The following is a 14,517-nucleotide window of genomic DNA, read 5'->3' as shown; positions in this document are numbered from 1 at the left end:
GTTCTTGAATTTTCACTCTCTAATAAACTAAAACAAACAAATTATGAATCTCTATAGTATATTTGTAACTATAACATGAACTACAACCAATGTGATATATGCAGAACTGTATTTTTTATCAATAAAATATGGTCAGATTTCTTGTGGTATATTGAAATCTTTTGTTTTAGTCATGAAAAAATGTAGTACTTTATTTATAAAAACTTATTAAAAATTTTATTAAAAATTCAGTATATACACTAAAAGTTGCATCAGTATTTGCGGAAAGTTTCAAAGTTCTATCTTCTATAACTTTTGTTTAAAATCTCAATACATGTTTCAATAGAAAAGCTTTTCTGGAGCAAAAGGTTCCTTTAAACGAATTTCAGGGTTGCATGTGGCGAACTAACTGTTTTGATTCTTGTAGCAAAATTCTGATGTTCTTTCAAACATTCGTTTAGAAAATAAGCTGGATATTTAGTTAAACGAGACGATCATAAAGCTGAGACAACGCAGTGTTGGACGTGTTTATCGTCCGATTTATTTCATCTTCCAATCAGTTTAATTACTCGCACATTGATTACATGAACCTTTTGATAGTTGAAAAAACGCCTGTATCACACATTCAATTGTGTTTCAATTTCGTGATCATTTTGCTCTTGATTAAATCTTGCACCTTGTGTTTCCACGTCAGACTGCCGGCATCTGGCTCGACGATTTTTGTTCGACTTAATTGCAGTTCGTGCAGCAAAATTTGCGTAACCCTGAGACTTGGCTTTTCTCGCTCGATAGTTCTTTTCTCAGTGTATATATATATATATATATATATATATATATATATATATATATATATATATATATATATATATATATATATATATATATACACTGAGAAAAGAACTATCGAGCGAGAAAAGCCAAGTCTCAGGGTTACGCAAATTTTGCTGCACGAACTGCAATTAAGTCGAACAAAAATCGTCGAGCCAGATGCCGGCAGTCTGACGTGGAAACACAAGGTGCAAGATTTAATCAAGAGCAAAATGATCACGAAATTGAAACACAATTGAATGTGTGATACAGGCGTTTTTTCAACTATCAAAAGGTTCATGTAATCAATGTGCGAGTAATTAAACTGATTGGAAGATGAAATAAATCGGACGATAAACACGTCCAACACTGCGTTGTCTCAGCTTTATGATCGTCTCGTTTAACTAAATATCCAGCTTATTTTCTAAACGAATGTTTGAAAGAACATCAGAATTTTGCTACAAGAATCAAAACAGTTAGTTCGCCACATGCAACCCTGAAATTCGTTTAAAGGAACCTTTTGCTCCAGAAAAGCTTTTCTATTGAAACATGTATTGAGATTTTAAACAAAAGTTATAGAAGATAGAACTTTGAAACTTTCCGCAAATACTGATGCAACTTTTAGTGTATATACTGAATTTTTAATAAAATTTTTAATAAGTTTTTATAAATAAAGTACTACATTTTTTCATGACTAAAACAAAAGATTTCAATATACCACAAGAAATCTGACCATATTTTATTGATAAAAAATACAGTTCTGCATATATCACATTGGTTGTAGTTCATGTTATAGTTACAAATATACTATAGAGATTCATAATTTGTTTGTTTTAGTTTATTAGAGAGTGAAAATTCAAGAACACGTTTTTTTATCACATTTAATTTTCTAACTTCAACAAACGTATAAATTTTCTCATGAAAAAATTCAGCTCATCAAAAGTTGCATCAAAATTTGTGGAAAGTTTTGAAGATCTATCTCCTACAACTTTAAAAAGAAACTCAAGAAAAAAAATACATTTCTCAATACACTAGACCGGGGAAAGTCCCCTTAACTCGATTCCAATTATTTCGACTGTATCTTTTTCTTACAGTGCGTACAGTTTCTCTCAGCGGACTATTTAATTCTCCCTTTACATGCTAACCCCTCGATCATACAGATATTCTTATTCATCTTGCGCGCACGTGCGATCATCTGCTTTTACCGTATTTCAGATATCCCGCAAGCACGGTCGACGGACAACACAAAGCGGGGCTATGTAGCGACGCAGGATAGAAACGTGGCGATAACTCCTCCGACACAGTGTTTCTTTCGAGAGCAATGACGTCATCACTCGTCCCATCTCATTCCTCGTATCTCTCCCTCTTGAACTTGAGGCACGAGAGGAGTCAATTGCCACTCTTGCCCTTCCTCGAAGACCCTTTCGTTTAGTCGGCCCGTTTTCTATGGGCGTTACAACACAGGCGGGGGCGGGGTACGCGGTCGTTTAATCGCGCACAGTGGCTGTTCTGTTGAGAGCTCGTAACATCGTCTACTTCGCGAGACGAAACCACGAGGGCAGTCTTTACACACTCGATATATCATGGACCCGCCACCCGTTCGCTTTTATATTACCAAATTGATCGTAGTATGCAAGAATGACCAAATCCACATGGAGAATACGTTTCGAAAAAAAAAAAATAAAAATTTAAACAGTTCGCGATTCAAACAGTTATTTTAGCGATATTTTATTGTCTTTATGCGATATTCTTATCAAGACTCACACAACATGATTATTCCTAATCATGTTAAGTAAAACCGTCACCCACAAAGGGGTGAAAAACTTACGGGTTACCCCGATATCGATAGCGTGACAGTCGACATATTAACACGTCTGCTATCAACGTCATATGTGTGTGTGCGTTGATTTCTCACACACTTCAAGTTTATCTTTACTTAAAATTTTTAATTCTCTACTCAAAATTTCTATTTTCTATCTGACATTCGCTATCAACGTTACACGCACCGAAAGAAAACAAATGGTTGATCTAACTAAAATTATAATCTTTTTTCGTCCAATTATATTTTTGGTTGTTTCAACAGAAAATAGTAGTAGCAACATGCATATAAGATTGTCATCAGTGACATCATAGTAAAAATTTAATAAGTGGTTTCCTTGACCATGATTTATAGTAATAAAGTAATTTCCTTGGCCATGATTTATAGTAATTATTTCTCCATGTGGCTACAATTCCAAGTACCAAGCAACTTTTTTCCTCAGTATGTGTATGTGTGTGTGTGTGTGACAGTGATAATTTTTCCTTCTACCCACGCAAAAAACTGCGTCTGAATTACATAAAAACAAGTACAGTGTGATTTGCGAGGAAAGACACGCAAATAGTAGCGTGGCAGCAAACATGTGAAAAGATTCATTTCCACCGAGTATACCCTCGTCGAAAAGGACTCGGGTTGAACTCTCAGACGAGCAAGCCAAGTTCACGTATCCTCTTTCGGCTTCCACGACGTCGACGTAGAGGCGGCGGACGCGCCGACGCGCGTCGCGCCGCCCATTGACTTTTGATTCACTGGGTATGTGGGTCGGCCGAGTGCCGCTCTCGTTGGCAGAGTGGGTCGTCGCTAGTGATGGGCCTGAGTCCCACGCGTACCGACGCCGATGCCTTACGTAAGGCTGCATAAAAAGCGGTCTTTTTGCAAGTAACCGAGCGAAGAACGCGCCTCGGTCGCGCGATCGGTGCGGCTTCGACAGAGCGCGCGCGGTACATCGGAAGGTATTTTATTTCAGCACGGCGCTGAATCAAACTGGTTCCAACCGAGGAGGCGGTTTGGTGGAGCGGCGCGCCACCATAAGGCGGCAATTCGCTCGCTTTATCGCGGCCTGCGCGCGATATTTCGAAAGATCCGCGAAATCCAGCCGCGGCGCAGAAACGGGAAATGAGAGAAAGTGAGCGCGCGACTCGCGCTCCGGCTGCGGGAACGCGCCGTGCGTGTTCCCAGCTGAGAAAATCTCGATATCTGTGTGTATTGGAATGTTGAGCAGTTCCTGAAATGAACTTCGACTCGACCGTGACGTGGTTCTCGCGGACTTTCGCAAACCGCTAATGAAAGAGCTAGACTGCTCGGGTAACGGTGACTGACCCGCGAAAGATTTTATTTCCGGCATGAGATCGATCTGTCGAAAATAACACGCTATAATTGAGTGGCCAATTCATGTCGATTCGCGACTGCACGACTGCGGCTGTTCTCTCTCTCTCTCTCTCTCTCTCTCTCTCTCTCTCTCGCGCGCGCGCGCGCGCGCATTCTCAAGCGCCTTCATAATCGATACGTGGAAAGATCGAACGCGTCGGCACCGCAGTAAAGACAACTCGCGTTACACACGGGAAGTCCCCAATTAGCCGTTAAAAGTGCTCGGTTTATAAGAATCGACAGACATCGGGAAATCATTGATATCGCAACGGATACACGTGTACTATCGCGGACAGAAAGGTTATCACCCTTCTTCTCGTGAGTTTAGAAACGTATCTTTTTGGTCTAATGGGAGGATTTGTTTCCCATTGGGAGAACTCTCCCATTGGACAAGATGGATGCGTTCCTGAACTCAGAAAAAGTGTGAGAACCTTTCTGTCCGTGATCTTACATATCTATCAAGTCGACGGCAGAACGACCATAATGAAAACTGCACGGGACACTATTGGCGGATGTTAACGTTCGATATCGCCAGGAAATTCGACAAACAGAAAACAAAACTTGACAAAATAACATTCAAATAGAAATTATTTTGAATAGAAAAATCACGCGAAGCAAAATAGAATATTTTAAATGGAGAAATTATTCTAAATCGAAATGTGAAATTGAATGTTTCTAAGTTGAAAAAAATAGAATAAAATTATAGAGCAAAAATAGAGTGAAATTAGAATGCTAAAACAGAAAACAGCGACTGACAATCGCAATGGAGCATCAAGCGCACGATTCGCGAGAATATTTCAAATACAAACTTTTACAAAATGTCTTAAGAGATTTATTCAGCAGATATGCATTTTCAGGACGCGCAACGAGCACATCAAGGGAGCTCTCATAAATTCACTATTTATCGAACAAAAATTAAAATGTCCACACTGTTATAATGGCATTCCCGTTACGCCTCTAAATATATAAGTAATATATAAGTTTGCATTAGATAGTACAAAGTATCATATATTGTCGCGCAATATATGCATAACATATTTAACTGCAGTGACGAGTAATTTAGAATTGTAGATGCAATCTTCCAAGTTCTAACTGCGTATGGCACTGCGATTGAAGAAAAGAAAATCGCAATGTATCGCACGTCCCTACCTGACATCGTCGCGCATCCCGCCGAGACTGTCAAGATCGCGGTCAGACGTTCGGTGACGTTCGCGGTCGATCTCGACGACGTGTCCTCTCGTGATCGGGCGTATATCGATCCGAGAGACAGCCGCAGATATCCTTAATGCTATACGTATAGCGCGTGGCATCGAGAAATCGTGGGGAAAGGAGCAACGGGCCGGGTCGTCGAACCCGTTCGCGCGAACTAGCGACGAACGGGCGCATCTCGCGGCGCCTTTTTCCCCTCTCTCTCTCTCCTCTCTTTCTCTTTTTCTGCCCCCTCCCCCGTTTTATATATCTCTCTCTCCTTTTCTGTCTTTTTTACATGCGGCGGCTCACACGCGAAACTGCAAAAACATGCTCGAAGAACACTCACTTTAGCTGATCCCCCGGCTTCGTCTTGCCGCGGACGTCGGCGCACTCGACTTTTCTGCTCGCCGCTGGTCTCCTCGGGCTGAAGAGTGAAGCGACCGTGTCCCTTTTCCTACTCGGTGCTGGCCTCGTTGATGGGTTCGGCTTCGCCCTGAAATCCGGATTAAAACGGATGAAGTTTCGAGTCGACAGTCGACTGCGTTAATTAAAGGCAGCTTCGACCGCGACGCGGATAATTGGCGGGATCGCGGCGCGCTCTCGCTTCGCTGATCTTTCTGCGGACGAAACGAACGGTAGCCGTCGTGCAGGAAAGGCGGAGGCCACTATCGAGGCGACTATCGCCGGGTCGCGACTCGTATTGACTCGTCGGGGACCAGACCCAAAATAAACTAAGGGCCGATTGTTCCAATCTCTTCGGTCAGCTACTTGACAGTTCAATCATATATCTGTCTTTTTTTCAAATTGGACAAAGACAGCCACATGATTTAACTGTCAGGTAGCTTATCAAAAAGTTGGAACAACCAGCCCTAATATATGTAAACCGCAACTTCAAATATATTAAATTACGAAATGATCAGCAATGTCGAATTTTTAATTGATCAGATTACACTCATTTTTATCATACAGAATGTCGAAATGCAAATACGAAAGAAATACGAAAAAATTCTCAAAATTTGTCCCAAACAATGTGTTATATTAAGTGTAACATGAAAGTCTGAGTGTGATCTTTCAGTAAATGTGTTACTGCATTAATACAACAAAAAATGTACATTACTGTATGATGTCAATTTAACAATTAATTCAATAAACACACAATATATTTGCTTCATCAGTGCAATTAAAAGAATATAAGGTTTCCATCATCAATTGTGTCTCACGTAGTGATAATCATGAAAGTCTATCTGGGAAGAGTAGACGTTCGCGTATGATTGGTATTAGTGCGAGTATTTCTTTAACTGGTAAAAAAAAAATGATAAGAAATGATAATAAGGGTGAATAATTGAAGATTATTTCTTGAAGTGTGAAGAATCCCTCTCGCGTCGTTTCGCGAGCATACGTCCACCTTTGTGCGACGCGGGTGCGAAAAGGGCACACGCGACACACAAACAACGTCGCGTGGTAAAAGGCCGCGCATTCGTTGCGCAATAAAAAATCGGAGGCGATGGATGTATCCGCCCGCGCGCGACAACGATCGTTCCTTACCGCGAATGCGAGAAAGCCGTTGAATCTCTCGTTGCGCAAGGAATCGATAGAAAGTTATGTAACACCTCGTGCGTATATGTGCGTGCGCGCATAACGCGATGCAATTATCGAGGTGCGTGTACACTCGCTTGCTAAACGGTGGCCACACATTTGGTGCTTTAGGCTCTCGCTGCATTGTCCAATACTCTGCTTGTTTTCCGGGTTTGGATCGCGTCTTCCTTGTGTTTGGTTCCGACCTTTCAGTTTCTTTCAGTTCACTTTTTCAGGGAGCAGTTTCGGGTCGCCCCTGCGAAATGAACTGAAATGTTCACGAAACTTTGAAGCCAAACACAAGGAAGACGCGATTCAAGTCTGAAAAACAAGCAAAGTGATAGCCACACAATTTTGCGAATGAAGTCGCAGCGCTACTGGTTGTCACGATTGAGAGGCACTGCTGACGCGTTCGCGCTGTAATCAGTTAATAAAGGGGTGTATCTAAACTTTCAGAGTCCATAAGTTCGTAATTTGAACAAGAATAACAATATTTGAATGTTATACTAACCAAATAAATTTTTGCATCCTATACTGTCACTTGAACTCCTGTCATAACTGATTACAGCGCGAACGCGTCAGCAGTGTCTCCTAATTTGTGGCAACTTGGAGCGCTGCAACTTCACTCGGAAAAATGTGTGACTACCGTTTGGTAATCGCGTGTACCTGCAGCTGCTGACTGACTAACGGAAAGGATTGCGTAACGCGTGCGTGTGTGCGTGCGCGCCATTTACACACGCTCCCCCGGGAACGACAGGCGAGGACGGTGGCGATTTCCACGACCCGACGCTAATTTCGTTATCGTGAAGCTAACCGTCGTCGCGCGCGAGAAAGTCAGCCTCTCTCATCTGCGCTGCGAAGCTCGCCCCGGCGACGACTCGATGAAGAATGCGCGCTTCGCGCCAGCAAGACGCGTAATATCTCAGCGATTTTTCACGATTCCGGAGTGACGAGAGGAATCTATAATTCTCTTACATGAGTAAACAATTAGCAACAAAGATTGCGAGCCGTATTAAGTGGCACCCGGAGCAAGAAATGAGTCGGTTCAAAGGGATGAGGGGAGGTAAAGGATAGGCTGGAGGCGCGTAGAACTCGATTCGATGAGTTTAGCGTATCGACGGTTCCAGTGTGTATCGGCCAGGCGAGTTGATGAGGTCAGTACGATCGCTGACCGCTGGTGGTCAATGCCCCCATCGGATACGTCTGTTGCGAGAACGGACGAACGAGCGAGTGAACGAACGAATCGGACGAACGATCGGATCGATCGATCGATCGACCGGCGGCCCGGCAAAACGAATCGTTTCGAACTGGCGTTCGTCGCCCGCGTCTGGTTAACGACATTCACACGGCATTACGTCAATTATGCGTGATCTCCCCCGTCGCGACGATAGAACGCGCCGTGTGTTGAGTGATATCAACGTGTCTTCTCAACGAGAACGGTCAACGCGGACCAGCGATAATAACGCCGGTCTGCAGCACGTACGCGTGAGTTTTGTCACGAGTATTGAGTTTTAAGTGACAAGCGCAACCGAAACTTGTGAGAACGACTGATAACTCTCGACTTCTGTAGAAGAGACACCGGGAGGGGTACGCGTCTGTCTCGCGCCCACCCCTCAATAGACTGTGATGCGCGTAAACTTTATACACTAACTTTGAGAATATTGAATCACGAAATTCAGCAACGCTGAGTCCCTTATGACTGATCAGATGTATCACGCAGAATAATGAAATAAGGCCTGGTTTTTGTAGCTGCACTGCTGAACTAGTGAAATAAGCTAGAGTGAGAAAACGTATATTTGTTTTACTTCAATATATTGCACCAGTTCAGCAGTGCAGCTACAAAGAACAGACCTATAGAAACACGAAAAAAGAACATGATCTAAATTTGCGCCAGACAATACGGTTATATTAAATGTAATATGAAAACTTGAGTGTAACCTTTAGTAAATTTGTTGCCACATTGATACAAATTTTGTACTATTGCACGATGTGTACTATTGTATGTTGTTTCGCAATTAATTCAATATAGTATATTTACTTCATGTGATTAAATAAACTGTAAAGTTTCCATTATCATTATCTCATATCGTGATGATAATCGTGAAAGTCTATCTGGCCGTAAACACGTTTACTAAAAGAGGGGTGTGACACCTTACGCTCACTTATTATTAATTCAGGAAACTCGCGCACACGATGACATGTTGCACACGAGAGAGCTATATATAATTTTCACAGAAAGACTCGTGTTTATTGTGTACTTGGCACAACATTCCGCGAATGTCGACAATTTCGGTGGCATGTTACGTGAAGTGAAAGTAAAAAAAAAAATATATATATATATAATAAAGTACAAATCTGCAGTAAATATTTCCCTACGTTGCGCGTGATAATTGAATATTTTTTTTATTAGCTACCAGAAGAAATTCTATATCGGTTATCGCTCGATAATATCTCGATATATATACTTTATGCAATAGTAACAATGTTATTGTAACGAGAAAAATAATAACGTAGCTGTAAATGCGGTAAATAAATAAAAGTGATATTTGAAAAAAACTTCTAAGAAAAAAAAAGAAAAAAAAATACAAGGGGACACCCGGGTTTGAACCGGGGACCTCTCGATCTGCAGTCGAATGCTCTACCACTGAGCTATATCCCCACTTGATAACTCCTCTCTCAAGTGGCACTCTTCAGTGTTAACACGCAATAAAATGTCATTCTTAATAAGTATGAAAAGTAAATTTTTCCTGTATCGAGATCGAATTCAATGATAAAAATGGGCATAATATGAAATTCTACGAAGACATTTTTTTAATGGCGTCCATTTAATGGCAACTAAAATTCGAAATTTCATTTGCAACACAGAATTGTGGTTAAAAGTTTTTCGTAAAACAGGACTCTACATAGCCACCTTAGCTAGTGTTTTGGACCCTTTCATCAATTTATAATATAATTTTGGCACGTGATTTTATAGGCACACAATAATTTCTGAACGAACAGTAGAAATTCAAGCGTTAAATAATTTTGCGAATCGCGATAGATTTCTCGCGATAAATAGTAAAAACGAAGCCGTTCGTAGCAGCAGATAAATAACGGAGTTCCCGGGAAAAATAATGCCGGGACCGGTTTTCCGATCCGTGACGGACGGGAAGCCTTTACTGTGCCGCATCCATCGTGATTATTACGGTAACAAGCGGTTATTACCGCATCGCCGCGGCACAATGTTATGCGCCGAGGAAACTGACTGCTGGCGTCCTCTGTGCCGCGTTTCATACGTTACGACGGCCAACGCGACGTCGATAATGCAGGAATCCAGAAGTTAATTCAAATTTTAAAATCGTTCCTTTTGTCACTTCTTTATTACGTTTGCACAAGCGAAGTTAAGGTTTATTCACCGGATATGTGTTTCCAGGAGGGTACTTTCAGTGGTACATTAAAAGTAAGTTGGACTATCAAAAGAGGAAGCTACTTATAAATTTACTATTTATTCAGCAAAATTACGTTTTAATATATTTATTCGATTATGTAAATAATAAATTTTAATTCAAAACTAATTTCATAATACTATCTTGCCAAGTGTCACTCGATATACACGGAAACAATTTCATAGTTAAAATTACTAAAGGATTCTGTAACCGAAGAATATATCGATACTCTGTATTCTAATTCATTATCCTTTCATTTTGCGTATGTGCTTATTATTTTATTTATTATTTTACTTATTATTTTACGAACTCTCCCTATGAAACGCTATTAAAACACTTGCGAAATCTACTATATTCCTTAGCAAGATAGACCTTACTGACGGTTTATTCCTGTGGACTATTAAAAACTTAGTAAAATTGAAAAGATCTTATATGAAACAAGTTATAATGTTTTTTCCGTGTTGCTCAGAACAGTGCTCTACGAATTTCTGGCGGATTATTCGCGGACTCGCCGAGGTCCGGCAATGATTCGTCGCATCCTCGCGAGCTAATTGAAAAGTGTGTACTCACTGATTTCCGCTGGCCTTCTTCGTGAGCGGCAGAGTATTCTGCGTCGTCCGTTTATTAAACGGTGCCCGCCCGCCCGAACCCACGGACATCCCGCTTCGAGTCTGAAAACAAGAACAACGTGTTCAATTCGAAACGAACAAAACGCCTCACCCATGAAAATCACAATGAAAACACAGACAGATGACGATACGTCCAAGTGACGCTAAAGTCTCTCATGGAAATTAAAAGCGACTCGCAACATGAAAGAAAATGAGAGAAAGAAAAAGAGAGGTGGTGAGAGAGAGGAAAGACAAACAGAGAGAAAGAGAGAGAGAGAGAGGGGCCAAAAGAAAAAGAGAAGCTGAGAAATGTGCAGAAAGAGAGAAAGACGGGAGGAGAGAGAGAGAGAGAGAGGGAGAGAGAGAGAAAGAGAGAGAGAAGAGCCAAAAGAAAAAAAGAGAGAAGCAGAGAAAAGTGCAAAAAAAGAGAAAGAGAAAGACGGAGTGAGAGTGAGAGAGAGAAAGAAGACACGGTAAAGAACAAATACACGTCTTTTTCACGGCTCGTGTCTTCCGGACTGAGCGCGGAAATAAATAAAGAAGAAATGCATTAACGCACCGTTCCACTCTGATTCGCGTGCGTCGCGCGCCACGCTTAAGAGCGGTAATTAAATCCGCGAGGTAGGCCATTACATATATATATATACACACACACACACACACATACACGCACACGCGCGCGCGCACACACATACACATATATACCGTGTACAACGTATGTCGTATCGCGGCGGATTATCGGACACGGATGCGGTTTTTAATAAAAAAGCGGGACGCGACGCTATCGCCAGATCGCTGCGCCACGTCGTCTCCGACTTGCTTTTAATACCGCGATTTCACGTACGCGCTCGCGACGCGCACGCAATTATCCGCGCGACGCACTTAAAAACGAATAATTATCGGACTTTGCGCCATATCTAACGTTCCGGTGCCGCTCTGATTGGGTTGTGATGTGTTGTGGTGCGAAAGGCGTCGAGCAGCGGGCCGTCTCGCATGTAAACACACCCGAGGAGAAATACACGCGTTGGACTGCCGAAAACAGGTGTTATCTTTGTACGTGTTCATCACTCAGCTGATGAAAACAACAACCGCGGTTTTCGAATGGTCTTCTGTGTATTGCTTTAGAGTCACGATTGATTCAAACTCATCAGCTGTTATTGCAGACGATTCGCAAATCCACGTCAAGAGATATTGGAAATTGAGAATTGCGGATTGGAGACTGGAACTTGATTGCGATCAAAATAAAGCGAGACAAGATCGTGATTAGTTAATTCCAATTCTAACTTTTAACATCCGCGTACTTATATCAAGTTACAGAATCTCAAAAACTTCTTTCTCAATTTAAATTCGCCGCACTTATTTGCAAACATTCCGCGCTTTTTGACGAAGGTTCTATCTAAATGCGTCTTGCGACTTATCGGCTAAAACGTTTAATGGACGTGACCATGACTCATTATTATCTGCGTGTTATCTGCGTTATTGCATACTATTTATCGCATTCTAAATAAGTTCGATTTCCGCGTGACGCTCGAAATCGTCACTCCATTCGTGCAAGAGACAATCGAGTAAGGAATCGTCTACAGTATGGTCGCAATTATATTTTAAAGTTTCGGGTGATACATTTTATTTCTCGATGGAATCTTTCCAAATTTGGCACATAAAAATTTTTAGAGTCACTGACTACGAAAAATCTCAATTCAAAGTGGCGGTTCCATTATGGCGGCCTAAAGTTTTTAAAATTAGTGATGCCGCTTTTAATATTATCCAGAAGTAACGAGAAAGAGAGAGTGTGTGTCTATTTCCATGCTCCTTATTCTTATTTAAAAATTTTTTTATTTTTAATATTTTTAAATTTTTATTTCAAAAATTTCTATTTTTTCATTTTTTAAAATTTTCTTCTATCTCTTTATAAATTTTTTATATTTTATATTTTTCCAACATAAAAAGGATAAATTTGCCAAAAAAGTTGAAGTAAAAATAATATTAATACTTCAATAGTTTATTGTAAAAAAATAAGATTTATAGGGAATTATAAAAAGAAATGTGTAAAATAATGTTAAAATTGTATTTAATAAGTTGTTAATATAAAGAATGTATATTAATAATATAATCGATTATATCTATCGATAAATTAGTTGAAATCACGAAGAATGAATAAAAAACAGGCGTCTCTATAGATCGTAGTGATTTCTAAGTCAATCATGCTGTTCCCTTTGCGTAAACTCATGAAAAACGAAAAATCTTCTTGAATTCGTTGATAAAGCTTGTCATTTCTTATGAGTTTATGCGAAGAAAACAGACGCATGATCGATTCACAGATTACGACTTTGAACGTAACCGCGACCGTACTGCTGTAAACGATCCCTAGAGATATTGCTACGTAGCCGCGATAGCGACGAAGGAACACGAGTGTAGGCACTGGGACGCGAAAGACATTCCACGTACGCGCGGCGAAAGCGCGCGTCAAGCATTACCGAATTCCCGCTCAGCGCATCTAGGAACTGCCGGATCATCTTCGCAGCCGCAGACAAAATCCCACATCAAATCACCGTCCCGCACACCACTGCACCACACACACGTGCGTCTCAGGTTACACACAAGGCCAGAGGACGCCGGTCTTCTGCAACGTACTTGTCGTGGGTGCGCGAACGCGCACTTGCGCGCGCGTTTACACACACACACACACACACACACTTCCGCGGAAATCAAACTCCGCGATGCGCACTCTGATACTTCCCGAAGAATCGCCTTCGCGTCAACGGGAACCTCGACGAAGCAAGAGGAAAAGACGAGGAAGAAGAAAAGGAAAATATTGTCGAAAATATTATCTCCGTGCTGTGCGGAACGTTATTGCAATCTTCATGCGACATCTACACGATCCCACACGCGAAAACTCGGCGCAATCTCGAACAGAACGGCCGACACGTATACACGGGGGCGAGCGCGGCCGAAGACTGACGAGGAATTCGAACTGGTGATGATAAGAATTAAGTCGTTCGCGCGATAAGCCAGAAAATGTTTGCCAGGTGAGCACGTACTCACGCTCGTTACGAGCTCACGCGTCTCCAGAGACTAACTGCTCTAGAGACGCGAGACCTGACCTAAACGGCGTACGGTAAACAAAGAGTTTGTTGTTTCGCCGAGGTGCCGTAGAACAACAACATCGTGAGGCGAACGTCGTCGATGCGATCGGCGAACACTTGCGAGAGAAAAACAGGACCAAAAAAAAAAAAGAAATAGAAAAGAAAATGTATGTCCGCGGCGTCGCGATTAGCTGTAACTACACTTGCAAATAAACTCTCGTATCTCGTTTTATCTGCGATAAGCGGCGGAGATTCTCGCTGAGATTCTCCCGATCGTCCCCGATCAGCACGTCGTCGTCGTCGTCCGTGTGCCGCCGAGACTTCCTCGGTGCATGCGACCGGCGTTATCGCGGTCCCGTGAAAACGGCGGCGACGGCGGATCGAGAAGCAGGATTTCGTTCGTACCGTCACGGATACTACACCGGGCGACTTCGATCGGAAGGCTATACGTATCCGTATACGTATCTCCTCGCGAAGGTTCATCGAACCTCGGCGCGCACACACACACACACACACACGTACGGGTTCTCTCGGCCAATAATAAAGATGCACGCCCGGTACGTAACTACGCTCTGTACATACGTACGTAAGTACTACCCTGGTGCTGCACCCGTACCTGCTCTCTCTCTCTCTCTCTCTCTCTCTCTCTCTCTCTCTCTCTCTCT

The 14,517-nt window shown here is 42.0% G+C and overlaps 1 protein-coding gene and 1 non-coding gene across 5 annotated transcripts in view; both read right to left on the bottom strand.

Annotated features, from left to right (window-relative positions):
* LOC116842399 (cytospin-A) overlaps nt 1-14,517 on the bottom strand; it is a 58,861-nt gene that overhangs the window by 21,451 nt on the left and 22,893 nt on the right. For 3 of the 4 annotated variants that reach the window (XM_032811572.1, XM_032811574.1, XM_032811571.1), the window contains exons 2-3: nt 10,732-10,832; nt 5,508-5,654 (exon numbers count right to left, since the gene is read on the bottom strand). In XM_032811572.1, coding sequence (XP_032667463.1) covers nt 5,508-5,654; nt 10,732-10,832 — 248 coding nt within the window. Of the gene's footprint in view, nt 1-5,507; nt 5,655-10,731; nt 10,833-13,243; nt 14,222-14,517 lie in introns of those variants that run through there. The other variant, XM_032811573.1, reaches the window with a different exon arrangement.
* On the bottom strand, nt 9,324-9,395 carry Trnac-gca. The gene has a single exon. It is a non-coding gene; the product is annotated as a tRNA-Cys (tRNA).

Source organism: Odontomachus brunneus, unplaced genomic scaffold (assembly GCF_010583005.1).
Source record: "Odontomachus brunneus isolate Ranch 3 - 2012 unplaced genomic scaffold, Obru_v1 Obru_scaffold_025, whole genome shotgun sequence".
NCBI lineage: Eukaryota > Metazoa > Arthropoda > Insecta > Hymenoptera > Formicidae > Odontomachus > Odontomachus brunneus.
This window is presented reverse-complemented; position numbering and strand designations above follow the sequence as displayed.